Consider the following 12,857-nt stretch of genomic DNA (forward strand, 5'->3'; position numbering starts at 1 on the left):
AATATGTCATTACAAACTAACCCCTCCCCCTTTTACTAAACTGTAGTGTGGATTTTAGCCACGGTGGTAACAGCTCTGACGCTCATAGAATTCTGAGCATCGGAGCTGCTACCACCACGGCTGGCGCTAAAAAACGCTCCACAGTTTTGTAAAAGGGGGGATAAAATAGAAATACATAGACAAAGGTTAAATTGAACCAGCAAGAAGCTGGACTCTGCATAAAATGCAACAACAGTGACATATGTCTCCTAAAGCAATAAATAAATAGAAAATTTTTTCTACCTTTGTCTTCTGTGGTTTCTGCTTTCCTCATCTTCTTGTTACTCTCTTCCTTCCATCCACTGTCTGCTGTCTCTCTGCCCCTATATGGCATCTTCTCTCCTTCAATGCCCCTTCCAGAAACTGTATGCCTCCCCCTTTCATCTCTCCTTTCACCCCCATTGGTCTGGCATCTCTCTCCTCTCCTTCCCTCTCCCACACCTCTCTTTTGAAATCTCTTCCTTCCCTCATTTTCCTTTTCAATTTATTTTCTGCATCCATCTACATTACGTTCTTACTACCCTCTCATCAATTTCCTTTTTTACTGTCTACCTACAGCTCGCCACCTCTTTCCCTCACCCCCTCCAGTATTTCCCTAACTCAATCCTTTTCCCCCATCATGTGCCCTCCTTTTATTTATCCCCTCCTTCCATCATCTGCCCTCTTCTCTCTCCCCACTTCCATCATCTGCCTCTTCTCTCTTTTTCCCCCCACTTCCATCATCTGCCCTCTTCTCTCCACTTCCATCATCTTCCCCTTCTCTCTCTTTCCCCCTCCTTCCATCATCTGCCCTCTTCTCTCTTTCCCCCTCCTTCCATCATCTGCCCTCTTCTCTCTCCCCAGTTTCATCATCTGCCCCTTCTCTCTCTTCCCCCCACTTCCATCAGTATCTGCCCCCTTTCGCTCCCTACAACCCAATTCCATGCAGTATCGTTCCCCCTTATGTCTCTTTCCCTGCAATTCCTTCAGCATCTGCCCCTTTCTCTCCCTCCACCATGCATCCATACCACCCTGACCCCCTTTGTCACCCTCCACCATGCATCCATACCACCCTGACCCCCTTTGTCACCCTTTACCATGTTTCCATAGCACCCTGACCCCCCCTTTGTCACCCTTCACCATGTTTCCATAGCACCCTGACCCCCCTTTTGTCACTCTTCACCATGTTTAAATAGCACCCTGACCCCCCCTTTGTCACCCTTCACCATGTTTCCATAGCACCCTGACCCCCCTTTGTCACCCTTTACCATGTTTCCATAGCACCCTGACCCCCCCTTTGTCACCCTTCACCATGTTTCCATAGCACCCTGACCCCCCTTTGTCACCCTCCATACCCTTTCATGCCACCCTGACCTCCTTTCTTTCTCCGTCCCAAAGATCCCGTGATGACTGCTTTTGCTCTGATGGAAGAGGTAAGTGATGTTAGAGGGGGCTTGGCCGGCAGATGCAGTTAGTTGCGGCAAGATCCCGCAATGACTGCGCCGCCGGTCCCCCCCCCCCCCCCCGACATCACTGACCTCTTCCCAGTCATCGTGGTACCTTCTTCACTTCAGCGCGGCTGCCGACACTGCTCTAAGTAGGGCAGCCGCACTGAAGTGCGGTTTGAAGCAGCGCGGGAGGTTCCGGATCCGGCCGGCTGTGCACCCCCTTGGTGCGTGCACCCGGGGTGGACCGCCCCCCCCCCCCCTTGGTACGCCACTGTAAACACTGGAATAAAACGTCACAATTTTTTTTTCCTAAAGGAAAACTTTCTCAATTACAAGAGTGATTTACTTTAATAAGCAATAGTTAAGTTTTAAACTAAGCATGCAGTATTCAAATCCATCATGTCTGAGGTATCATGCACTTGATCAGACTGTGATACGCCAAGGTAATTTGTAGAAAGTGCCTGCATGGGAGTGCTGATGCCTAGCCGTATGATAGGGATGGAGTGGGAATGGAAAAGAATTGACTGGAGACTGGTAGGGATGGGGGACGACCTCTAATCATTTCTGTAGTGCAGGGGTGTCAAAGTCCCTCCTCGAGGGCCGCAATCCAGTCGGGTTTTCAGGATTTCCCCAATGAATATGCATGAGATCTATTTGCATGCACTGCTTTCATCGTATGCTAATATATCTCATGTATATTCATTGGGGAAATCCTGAAAACCCGACTGGATTGCGACCCTCGAGGAGGGACTTTGACATCCATGCTGTAGTGGGCTCACAATCTAAGTTTTATACCTGGGACAATAGAGGGTTAGGTGACCTGAGTAAGGATGGATAGATGCTTCCACTTGGGATCACAAGATATTAAAAAAGTTAACTCATAAAAAACAGTTCCCGTACAGTATAAAACAGACATGGGCAACTCTGGTCCTCGAGGGCCAGAATCCAATCGGGTTTTCAGGATTTCCCCAATGAATATGCATTGAAAGCAGTGCATGCAAATAGATCTCATGTATCTTCATTGGGGAAATCCTGAAAACCCTATTGGATTCTGGCCCTTGAGGACTAGAGTTGCCCATGTCTGGAACACCTATTTCAAAGACTGTTTGTGGTTTTTGTACTTTGAACTGCAGGTGTGAAAAATCAGACTTGTTAAAAAAGGCACTTTCCAGCAGTGGCGTAGCGAGGGAGGTTGGTGCTTGGACCAGTGGTGACTGGCATTGCTGTGCTGTGCTGTCCCCCCCCCCATGTACTTCTTGAAATGTTGTTGGTGTGAGCGTATCTTCCACTTGTTCCTCACCCCAGCCTCAGCACCCGTCTGATGTCATGTCCGGGTCCTGCAACAAGGAAGTGATAGAAGGAAGCTGAGATTGGCAGGAGCAGCAAGTAGAAGATGTTGCTTGCACCGGCAAACATTTAAAAAGGCGTGCGGGAGGGCAAAGAGGAGGAGAGGCACTAGTGTCCCCTGTGAAGTCTGCCTGGGGCAGTCTGCCTCCAGTGCTGAAACACTAGTACTACTTATTATGCAGTGATATACATTAAACATGCAAGAGATGGTCCCTGCTCAAAAGAGCTTACAATCTAATTATGACAGACACATAGGACAAATTATGGATCTCTATGTGTTTAGGTCGGGAATTACAGAGGTAATGATGAGGTAGAGGATAAGGGCTGTTTAGAATCCATTCACCTGTTGCATATATAGGAGCCAGCTCTGTGGGTGCTTGAGCATCCCAAATATTGAGCAAACAGCTTGACTGTAAGTGTGGCAATTTGTTTTGAGTTTACCACCCCTAATCATTTTCAAAAGTCGGCTCCTATGGTTGCATACACATGAAGAAACTTTTTTTTTTGATATCTTGTAATCCAGAGTGGAGGTATCTATCTGTCCCTACTCTTATTTTTCATGTTGGGATTATTCCCCATTTGTTCAAGTTCAGGGGTAAGCAATTCTGGTCCTCAAGAGCCGGAGCCAGGTCAGGTTTTCAGGATCTCCACAATGAATATGTATGAGATAGATTTGCATGCACTGCCTCCTTGAGATGCAAATCTATCTCATGCATATTTATTGTGGAGATCCTGAAAACCTGACCTGCCTGTAGCTCTCGAGGACTGGAATTGCCTACACCTGCTCTAGTTAGATGACTTGCCCAGGGTTTCAAGTTTATTATTTATTTGATATACGGCCTATCATTACCACTAGGCGAATTATAGACCGGTGAGTCTCACATCAATAGTGTGCAAACTCATGGAAACACTAATTAAAAGCAAATTGGACACGATCTTGAATGAAGGGAATCTTCGGGATCCCAGTCAGCATGGATTCACCAAGGGTAGGTCCTGCCAATCCAATCTCATCAGCTTCTTTGACTGGGTAACAAGAAAGTTGGACTTAGGAGAGTCTTTGGACGTCGTGTACCTGGACTTCAGGAAAGCTTTTGACAGTGTCCCACACCGCAGGCTGCTAAGCAAGATGGAATCGATGGGGTTAGGAGAGACACTAACTGCATGGGTCAATGATTGGCTGAGTGGCAGACTTCAAAGGGTGGTGGTTAATGGTACCCTCTCTAAAACATCGGAGGTGACCAGTGGAGTGCCTCAGGGCTCGGTCCTGGGTCCACTCCTTTTCAACATATTCATAGGGGATCTGACTCAAGGGCTTCAAGGTAAAATAACACTATTCGCCGATGACACCAAACTATGTAATATAGTAAGTGAATGCAGTTTACAGAATTATATGGCGCAGGACCTGCTTACATTGGAAAGTTGGTCCTCAACCTGGCAACTAGGCTTCAATGCTAAGAAATGTAAGGTCATGCACCTCGGAAGCGGAAATCCATGCAGGACATACTTCTTGAACGGAGAAACTTTAACTAGGACTTCAGCAGAACGAGATTTAGGAGTAATCATCAGTGCAGACATGAAAACTGCCAATCAAGTGGAGAAGGCTTCATCTAAGGCAAGGCAGATATTGGGTTGTATCAATAGAAGTTTCGTCAGCCGAAAGCCTGAAGTCATAATGCCGTTGTACAGGGCCATGGTGAGACCTCATCTGAAGTACTGTGCAATTCTGGAGGCCACATTACAGTAAAGATGTGCGCAGAATTGAATCGGTTCAACGGACGGCCACTAGGATGATCTCGGGGCTCAAGGGTCTCTCGTACGAAGAGAGACTGAACAAATTGCAGCTCTACACTCTTGAGGAACGTAGGAAGAGGGGAGACATGATCGAAACATTTAAGTACCTCACGGGACGTGTCGAAGTGGAAGATGATATTTTCTTTCTCAAGGGACCCTCGGCCACAAGAGGGTGGTTGATCATTGGAACAAGCTTCCAGTGCAGGTGATCGAGGCAGACAGCGTGCCAGACTTTAAGAATAAATGGGATCCCCATGTGGGATCCCTACGAGGGTCAAGATAAGGAAATTGGGTCATTAGGGCATAGACAGGGGGTGGGTAAGCAGAGTGGGCAGACTTGATGGGCTGGAGCCCTTTTCTGCCGTCATCTAATATGTTTCTATGTTTACAATGAATTCAAAACAAAACACCATATCTAATAAAACGGGATTAACAGAAAACATCATTAATTCAATACACAGCCAAAAAGAGACTTTGCCCAGAGCCAAAAGGAGGGGGTGGGGATACAATAATCTAAAAGAGAGGAGGGGGTTCCTGAGGAAGTGCAGTGGGGAATTGAACCCATGTGACAGATGGGGCAGCGTGCAGTACTCCCCGGAGCCGCTAGGTGACGCCGCAGTCTGCCGAGAACGAAATGCTCGGCCGAGGCCCCGCTTGCCCGGCTCCCTGTGTAGAAACGGACGTTTGTTCAAGAAAATAAATTACGCAAAATGCTAAATCTTCTAACAGCAACGTTAGACCCCGCAGACCGAGAAAGGGCGTGAAAAGAGACGTTTGGAGGAGGGAGGCTGAGGTCGGACCTGTCGCCGTCGTGTGACGTCATCCAGGCGCGCCTGACTCGCCCCGGGCTCAATCGTTGCTTGCCGGTGAGTTTGGGGGGTTGGGTTTTCTTTGCTGGGCCTTCTCGGGATGGCCTGATTCTGGTCTCGGGGATTGGAGGGCGGGAGCTCATCACTCCTCGCTCCCTCCACTTACTAAACCAATTCTCAGGAAGGAAGGAAGGGTGGATGCTCCCCTCTGGGCTGGAGGATAAGAATTGCCACGCTGGCACAGACCGAAGGTCCATCCAGCCCAGGCCCCTGTTTCCAACAGAGGCCAACCCAGGTCCCAACACAAACCCAAAGAGCAGCAACAGTCCAGAGCTGAGATTGTGACGTCATAATGCCTCATTCCACCAATGCCTAAGAGCCAACCTCAGCAGTGATGTCACAATGGCTGGAATGTTCTATTGGCTCCCACTGGGACAGACCGAAGGTCCACCAGGCCCAGGATCCTGTTTCCAACAGTGGCCAAACCAGGTCTCAAGTACCCAACAGAAACCCAAAGAGTAGCAACATTCCAGAGCCTAGACTGTGATGTCATATTGCCTCATTCCACCAATGCCTAAGAGCCAACCTCAGCAATGATGTCACAATGGCTGGAATGTTCTATTGGCTCCCACTGGGACAGACCGAAGGTCCACCAGGCCCAGGATCCTGTTTCCAACAGTGGCCAAACCAGGTCTCAAGTACCCAACAGAAACCCAAAGAGTAGCAACATTCCAGAGCCTAGACTGTGATGTCATACTGCCTCATTCCACCAATGCCTAAGAGCCAACCTCAGCAATGATGTCACAATGGCTGGAATGTTCTATTGACTCCCACTGGGACAGACCGAAGGTCCACCAGGCCCAGGATCCTGTTTCCAACAGTGGCCAAACCAGGTCTCAAGTACCCAACAGAAACCCAAAGAGTAGCAACATTCCAGAGCCTAGACTGTGATGTCATACTGCCTCATTCCACCAATGCCTAAGAGCCAACTTCCCTAGTGATGTCACAAAGGCTCACATGAGAACACAAGAGTTGCCATACTGGGACAGACCAAAAGTCCACCAGGCCCAGTATCCTGTTAGAAACCCAAAAAGTAGCAACATTCCAGAACTGAGATTTTGACGTCATAATGCCTCATTCCACCGGTGCCTAAGAGCCAACCTCGTCAGTGGTGTCATAATGGCTTGATTGTCCTGGTCCCAGGTCCCTAGCTAGATCCCAAGTAATAAAACAGATTCATGCTGCTTATCCTAGGAATAAGCAGTGAAGTTTATGCTCTATGCACAATATTTTATTGAAAATCCCCCCCTTTCGGTTGTTCCGGTTAGAGGCTTATTGAAAATCTTTGTTTAGGGTCATTGGACCTAAATTGGCTGGAACCTTTTACCAGCCGCGGTCTCTGCTTTGTCTAGCTTTGATCAGTTTAAGGAACAGCGGAAAACAATCCTATTTATGCATACATATGGTGCCACTTTTTCACTTTAAGATTTCTGTAAAATATGGTATTGAGAATGCTAGTTTTGCTTCTAATTCACTAGATATGTTTTTGTATTATGTTTATTTGTGGTTTTTGTCCTGAAATTATGAATATTTTTTGGTAACCTGCTAAGAACTTTGGATTATGTGGGATAGATATTTAATAAATAAATAAAGTAGTTTGAGATAGGGGATAACCAGACTTTAGTGAGACCTCATTTAGAATATTGTATACAATTCTGAAGGCTACACCTTCAAAAAGATATAAAAAGGATGGAAGGCTACTAAAATGGTATGTGGTCTTCATCATAAGGCATATGGGAACAGACTTAAAGATCTCAATCTGTATACTTTGGAGGGAGAGGGATAGGGAGAGGGGAAAATATAATAAAGATGTTTAAATATCTTCGTGATGTAACTGCACACAAGTCAAGTCTCTTTCATTTGAAAGGAAGCTCTGGAACGAGAGGGCATAGGATAAAGTTAAGAGGTGATAGGCTCCGGAGTAATCTAAGGAAATGTTATTTTCTTTTTACAGAAAGGGTGGTAGATGCATGGAACAGTCTCTCGGTAGAAGTGGTGGAGACAGAGACTGTGTCTGAATTCAAGAAAGCCTGGGATAGGCATGTGGATCTCTTAGAGAGAGGAAGAGATAATGGTTACTGTGGATGGGCAGACTGGATGGGCCATTTGGCCTTTATCTGCCAACATGTTTCTAAACTGCTTAATAGCTAAAGGAGTCCTCTAAAATGTTCTTGAAATGTGTCCTAGAGAAAGAAGGAAAAAGTAAAATACCATCCTAACAGGCCAAGCTGATCAAGTTTATTCAAGTTTATTAGATTTTAATATACCGACCATCAAGCAAATATCTGGACGGTTTACATTGGATTTAAAAAATTTACAGATAAGAGTAGAAACAATTGAGAAAAAATAAAAAACAAAAGATGTTAAGTAAATTAAATAATGTATGGTGAACATTAACGACAATAACAAGACAGACTTGACAGTGAGGAGAGAGGGAATGGATGGGTAAAGTTACATTGTAAGTAAGAAAAGGAGAAAGAGGGATTAGGAAGAAACATGTTGGATGGGGATATTGAATGTTTAAAAGAGCAAAATTAGATAGAAAAGAATTTAAGAGGATAGATATTAAGTGGAAGAGAATGCATCTCGAAATAAGAAAGTTTTTAAGTTTTTCTTAAATTTGTCAAGGTTTTGTTCGTCACGAATTGGTTGTGGAAGGGAGTTCCACAATGTCGGAGCAGTTACTGCAAATAAAAGAAAAATAAAATACATCAGGTCGAAATTTAAGAAACTAATAATATAATATTAAGAACTAAAGCAGAAAGTATTAAGATACCAACCTATCGAAAAGTTGTGTCTTTTAACAATTTTCTAAAATCAAAGTAGGAGGAGGCCTCTAACATAATTTTTCCAAGCCATAAATTCAGTTTGGCGGCCTAAAATGCGAGGGTTCTCTCAAGGAACTTTCTATAACGACATAATTTTATGGAAGGATATGTAAATAAGTGTACTCTGTGAGTAGTCTTAACGTGATTCAAGGAAAAATGAGGCACAAGATAACCTGGTGATAAATGACAAGAAAATTGAAACAAGATTCTAGACCCTAAGGGCTCCTTTTATGAAGCCGTGTGCAACTTTTAATCACACGCTAGCCGGAAAACTACTGCCTGCTCAAGAGGAGGCGGTAGCGGCTAGCGCGGCCGGCAGTTTAGCGTGCGCTATTACGCGCTTTAAACCACTAATGCGCCTTCGTAAAAGGAGCCCTAACTATAGCCAATGGAGTTTCAAATGAAAAGGCGTAATATGCTTCCATTTTTTTTAAACCAAAAACGAGACGAACAGCAGTATTCTGAATTACTCTCAATTTTTTAAGAATTTTCTTCTAAACACCTAAATATATAATGTTACAGTAATCGAGAATACTTAAGATAAGCGAAAAGAAGTTCCATCAAAATACTTCTTTGATTGTAACCACATTAAGGCTGTGTTTCGGATCCTACCCCCTTGAGTCACTTAACCCCCCCATTGCCCCAGGTGCAAAATAAGGACCTGAATATATTGAGCCGCTTTGATTGTAACTGTAGAAACATAGAAACATAGAAATAGACGGCAGATAAGGGCCACGGCCCATCTAGTCTGCCCACCCTAATGTCCCTCCCCTACCTTTGCCCTGTGAATAGATCCCATGTGCCGATCCCATTTGGCCTTAAAATCAGGCACGCTGCTGGCCTCAATCACCTGTAGTGGAAGACTGTTCCAGCGATCAACCACTCTTTCAGTGAAAAAGAATTTCCTGGTGTCACCTCGCAGTTTCCCGCCCCTGATTTTCCACGGATGCCCTCTTGTTGTCGTGGGACCCTTGAAAAAGAAGATATCTTCCTCCGCCTCGATGCGGCCCGTAAGATACTTGAACGTCTCGATCATGTCTCCCCTCTCTCTGCGCTCCTCGAGCGAGTATAGCTGTAATTTGTCAAGCCGTTCTTCATATGGAAGATCCTTGAGTCCCGAGACCATCCGGGTGGCCATTCTCTGCACCGACTCCAGTCTCAGCACATCCTTGCAATAATGCGGCCTCCAGAATTGCACACAGTATTCCAGGTGGGGCCTCACCATGGATCTATACAATGGCATAATGACTTCCTCCTTACGGCTGACGAAACCCCTTCGTATGCAACCCATTATTTGTCTTGCCTTGGACGAAGCCTGCTCCACTTGATTGGCAGACTTCATGTCCTCACTGACGATTACCCCCAAGTCTCGTTCTGCTACCGTTTTTGCTAGGATCTCGCCATTAAGGGTATAAGACTTGCATGGATTTTGGCTGCCCAGGTGCATAATTTTGCATTTTTTGGCATTGAAGTTGAGTTGCCATGTCCTAGACCATCGCTCCAGCAGGAGTAGGTCGTGCATCATGTTGTCGGGCATTGAATCTTCGTCTGTTGTGCATTTGCCCACTACATTACTTAGTTTGGCGTCATCGGCGAATAATGTTATTTTACCTCGAAGCCCTTCTGCCAAGTCCCTTATAAAGATGTTGAATAGGATTGGGCCCAAGACTGAGCCCTGTGGCACTCCACTGATCACCTCTGTCATTTCGGAGGGCGGTATATCATTTCCCTTTCCCCTTTTCAAACACGCTTTCTTACTAGCTCAGAGAGGGTGGAGAGGGACAGGTTCTTCAGCGTAATGGGAACTACAAGAACAAGAGGACATCCGGAGAAATTGAAAGGGGACAGGTTTAGAACCAATGGTAGGAAATTCTTCTTCACACAGAGGGTGGTGGATACCTGGAATGCGCTTCTGGAGGGTGTAATAGGTTGGACTACATTATGGGATTTCAAAGAGGGACTAGATAAATTCCTGAAGGATAAGGGGATTGAAGGTTACAGATAAAGGAGAAAGAAAGGGTATAGATAAAAAAGAAAAGGGGTTTGAAGGATATAAAGGATTAGGGAAGAACAGGTTCTAGACAAAAGATCACTTTATAGGTCATGGACCTGATGGGCTGCCGCGGGAACGGACCGCTGGGCGCGATGGACCTCTGGTCTGACCCAGCGGAGGCAAATTCTTATGAAGAGAGAGAGAGAAGGTTCGCTCTTAAATCAGGGTATGTGGTGTATGATGTTTGCCGTTTTTGTTCATGGAGCTGGTGCTGGTTGCCCCCCACTTCACCTGCTGACTGTTTTAATTTCTCTCATCAGTTCTGCTCCTGTGCCTCTCTCCTGGAAAGAAACAAGAGCCATGGGACTTCTCTCTGATCCCAACCGAAGGCGAGCCTTGTCTCGGCTCATCACTCGACTTAACACTCCACTCTGGTGAGTAGAGAGGGAGAAGGTAGACACTTCCCACACTTGCCACCTCCTCCCAGCCATAGACAAGCCCTTGTGCCAGCTCATCATCTTTCTCGGGGAGAGGAGATACTGCCCAATGTTCTGTACTCCTTGGTGTATATCTCAGCTGTAGTTGGGCCCATCACCCCACTCAACAACACTAGTCCGGTATGTAAAGAAGGCCTCTTCATCACTGTGGCCTGTGCAGACACTCTCCATCCTTGTGGCCTTTAGTTTAGCAAATGCTCTTCAGATGTTCTGTTGTCGAGACATGGGTTTAAATAGTTTACATTCTGTCTTATTTTGCTGGGAATGTTGGCAGTGCCCAGCAACTGTTATATCATAAGTGCTCAATAGGTAAGATTCACAGTATCTGTTAACAATTAACAGCACGGAATAAGCATTAGTATTTTTCTGGGCTCCAGAATAGGATGTGGCTGGGTTTGCTCCCTGTAACCTATTCTCGTATCCCTGCAGTATCATGAGTTACATCGTGGGGCTTTCCTGGTTCCTTGGCCTGTCTTTCCAGCCCTTCACGCTTCGCACCTACATTTCAGAGAATGCTATGGGCTCCACCATGGTGGAGGAGCAGTTCACGCATGGAGACAGAGCACTTTCTTACGCTCGAGAGTTTGCAAGTGTCAAGAAGAAGGTGAGGTGAGTCATACCTACCTCTTCATCATTGTCGTTGCCTGCAGTTCTCTCGCCATCACCACCACTGCCTTCCTAAAAGGCCTCCTTTTCCCCACTATATCCCTTCTGCAGTCACTTGCCACACCTCTCTCACATATCTCTGGCATACCCCCCCCCTCAGCCCACTACTGACGGGGGTGTCCAAGTGGAGGAGTGTGCAGCCTTTTCAGTTTCAACAGAAAATGGACAAGCATTTTGAGCCGAAACGCCAAAATTGGTCGATTTCAGCACCAAAACCAAATTCAGTCGGCCTCTATGTTTGGCTGGTGGAGATTTGACAACCAGTCTATAAGCATGGTAACTGGGGTCTATACAGACGGGGGTGGGGCATGGCTCTGGCCACTTTGTTGGGCAGACTGGATGGACCGTGCGGGTCTTTCTCTGCTGTCATTTACTGTATGACTGTTTTTGCCTCTTGCCCCAGGGGAATGCCCGTGGCTTGGTTGGAGAAGACCATGCGGACCCTGGGCCTGGAAGTTTACACTCAGAGCTTCACCCGCACCCTGCCCTTCCCCGATGAAACCACGGAGAGATACGTAAGCACCACTGCGCCACCCTTCCCAGCCATTTTTTTCTGTTTCTCATTTGGGATCAAATGCTTAAATTCATGCTGTTCCATGAGCATCCCGAAGGACAGTTCCAGTAAGCATTGTATTCTTTTTCCTTTGTGTAGTAACTTGCATGGCTTAAACACTACTTTTTCCTTTTCTAAGTCCATAGTTGAGCATATGGCTTTTGCAAGAAGTTTATCCTGCCTTGGTCATTATTTGAACCCAAGTAAATTAATGGCATCTTTACTGGTGCTTATGAGAAAGGTGGGGGTAATATAACGCAGAGTTGATGGAATCCCAGGCCAACTGGTGCCTAGCAAATGATTCTAATGGAGGTTGGGGGGGGGGGGGGGGGGGAGAAAAAGCCGTTGCTATTACTATTTAATAATTCTGGAGCCTAGTGCTTGATGCTGCCATAGATCTCCAGGGACTGGCAAATGATCCTAATGGAGGAAAGAGAGAGAGGGAGCACGTGTCGCTATGAATACCACGGGCCTAAGAATAGGGGAAAGGTTCAGTAAGGGTAGTGGAGCCTAAAAGAGTAGAGGTGTAAAGGCTGAAGGATGCAAGGGAAAACAAAAAGTAACATTAGGAACATAAGAATAGCTTTACTGGGTCAGACCAATGGTCCATCAAGCCCAGTATCCCGTCTTCACGGAGGCCAATCCAAGTCACAAATAGTAGAAACATTCCAGAGCTGATACTGTGATGTCATAATGCCTCATTCCACCAATGCCTGAGTCAACCTCATCAGTGATGTCACAATGGCTCGACTGTCCTATAATTGGCTCATATAAGAGCATAAGAATAGCCTTCCTGGGTCAGACCAATGGTCCATCTAGCCCAGTATTCCGTCTTCACGGAGGCCAA

At 46.1% G+C, this 12,857-nt stretch overlaps 1 protein-coding gene across 2 annotated transcripts in view; it reads left to right on the forward strand.

Moving 5' to 3' along the window:
* The first annotated feature begins 5,185 nt into the window (after positions 1–5,185).
* GPAA1 (glycosylphosphatidylinositol anchor attachment 1) overlaps positions 5,186–12,857 on the forward strand; it is a 54,049-nt gene continuing 46,377 nt past the window's right edge. The window contains exons 1-4 of one of the 2 annotated variants that reach the window (XM_033935066.1): positions 5,186–5,470; positions 10,615–10,728; positions 11,221–11,400; positions 11,861–11,972. In XM_033935066.1, coding sequence (XP_033790957.1) covers positions 10,655–10,728; positions 11,221–11,400; positions 11,861–11,972 — 366 coding nt within the window. In that variant the 5' untranslated portion in view covers positions 5,186–5,470; positions 10,615–10,654. The remainder of the gene's footprint in view (positions 5,471–10,614; positions 10,729–11,220; positions 11,401–11,860; positions 11,973–12,857) is intronic. The other variant, XM_033935067.1, reaches the window with a different exon arrangement.

This window comes from Geotrypetes seraphini, chromosome 2 (genome assembly GCF_902459505.1).
Source record: "Geotrypetes seraphini chromosome 2, aGeoSer1.1, whole genome shotgun sequence".
In the NCBI taxonomy this organism is placed as follows: domain Eukaryota; kingdom Metazoa; phylum Chordata; class Amphibia; order Gymnophiona; family Dermophiidae; genus Geotrypetes; species Geotrypetes seraphini.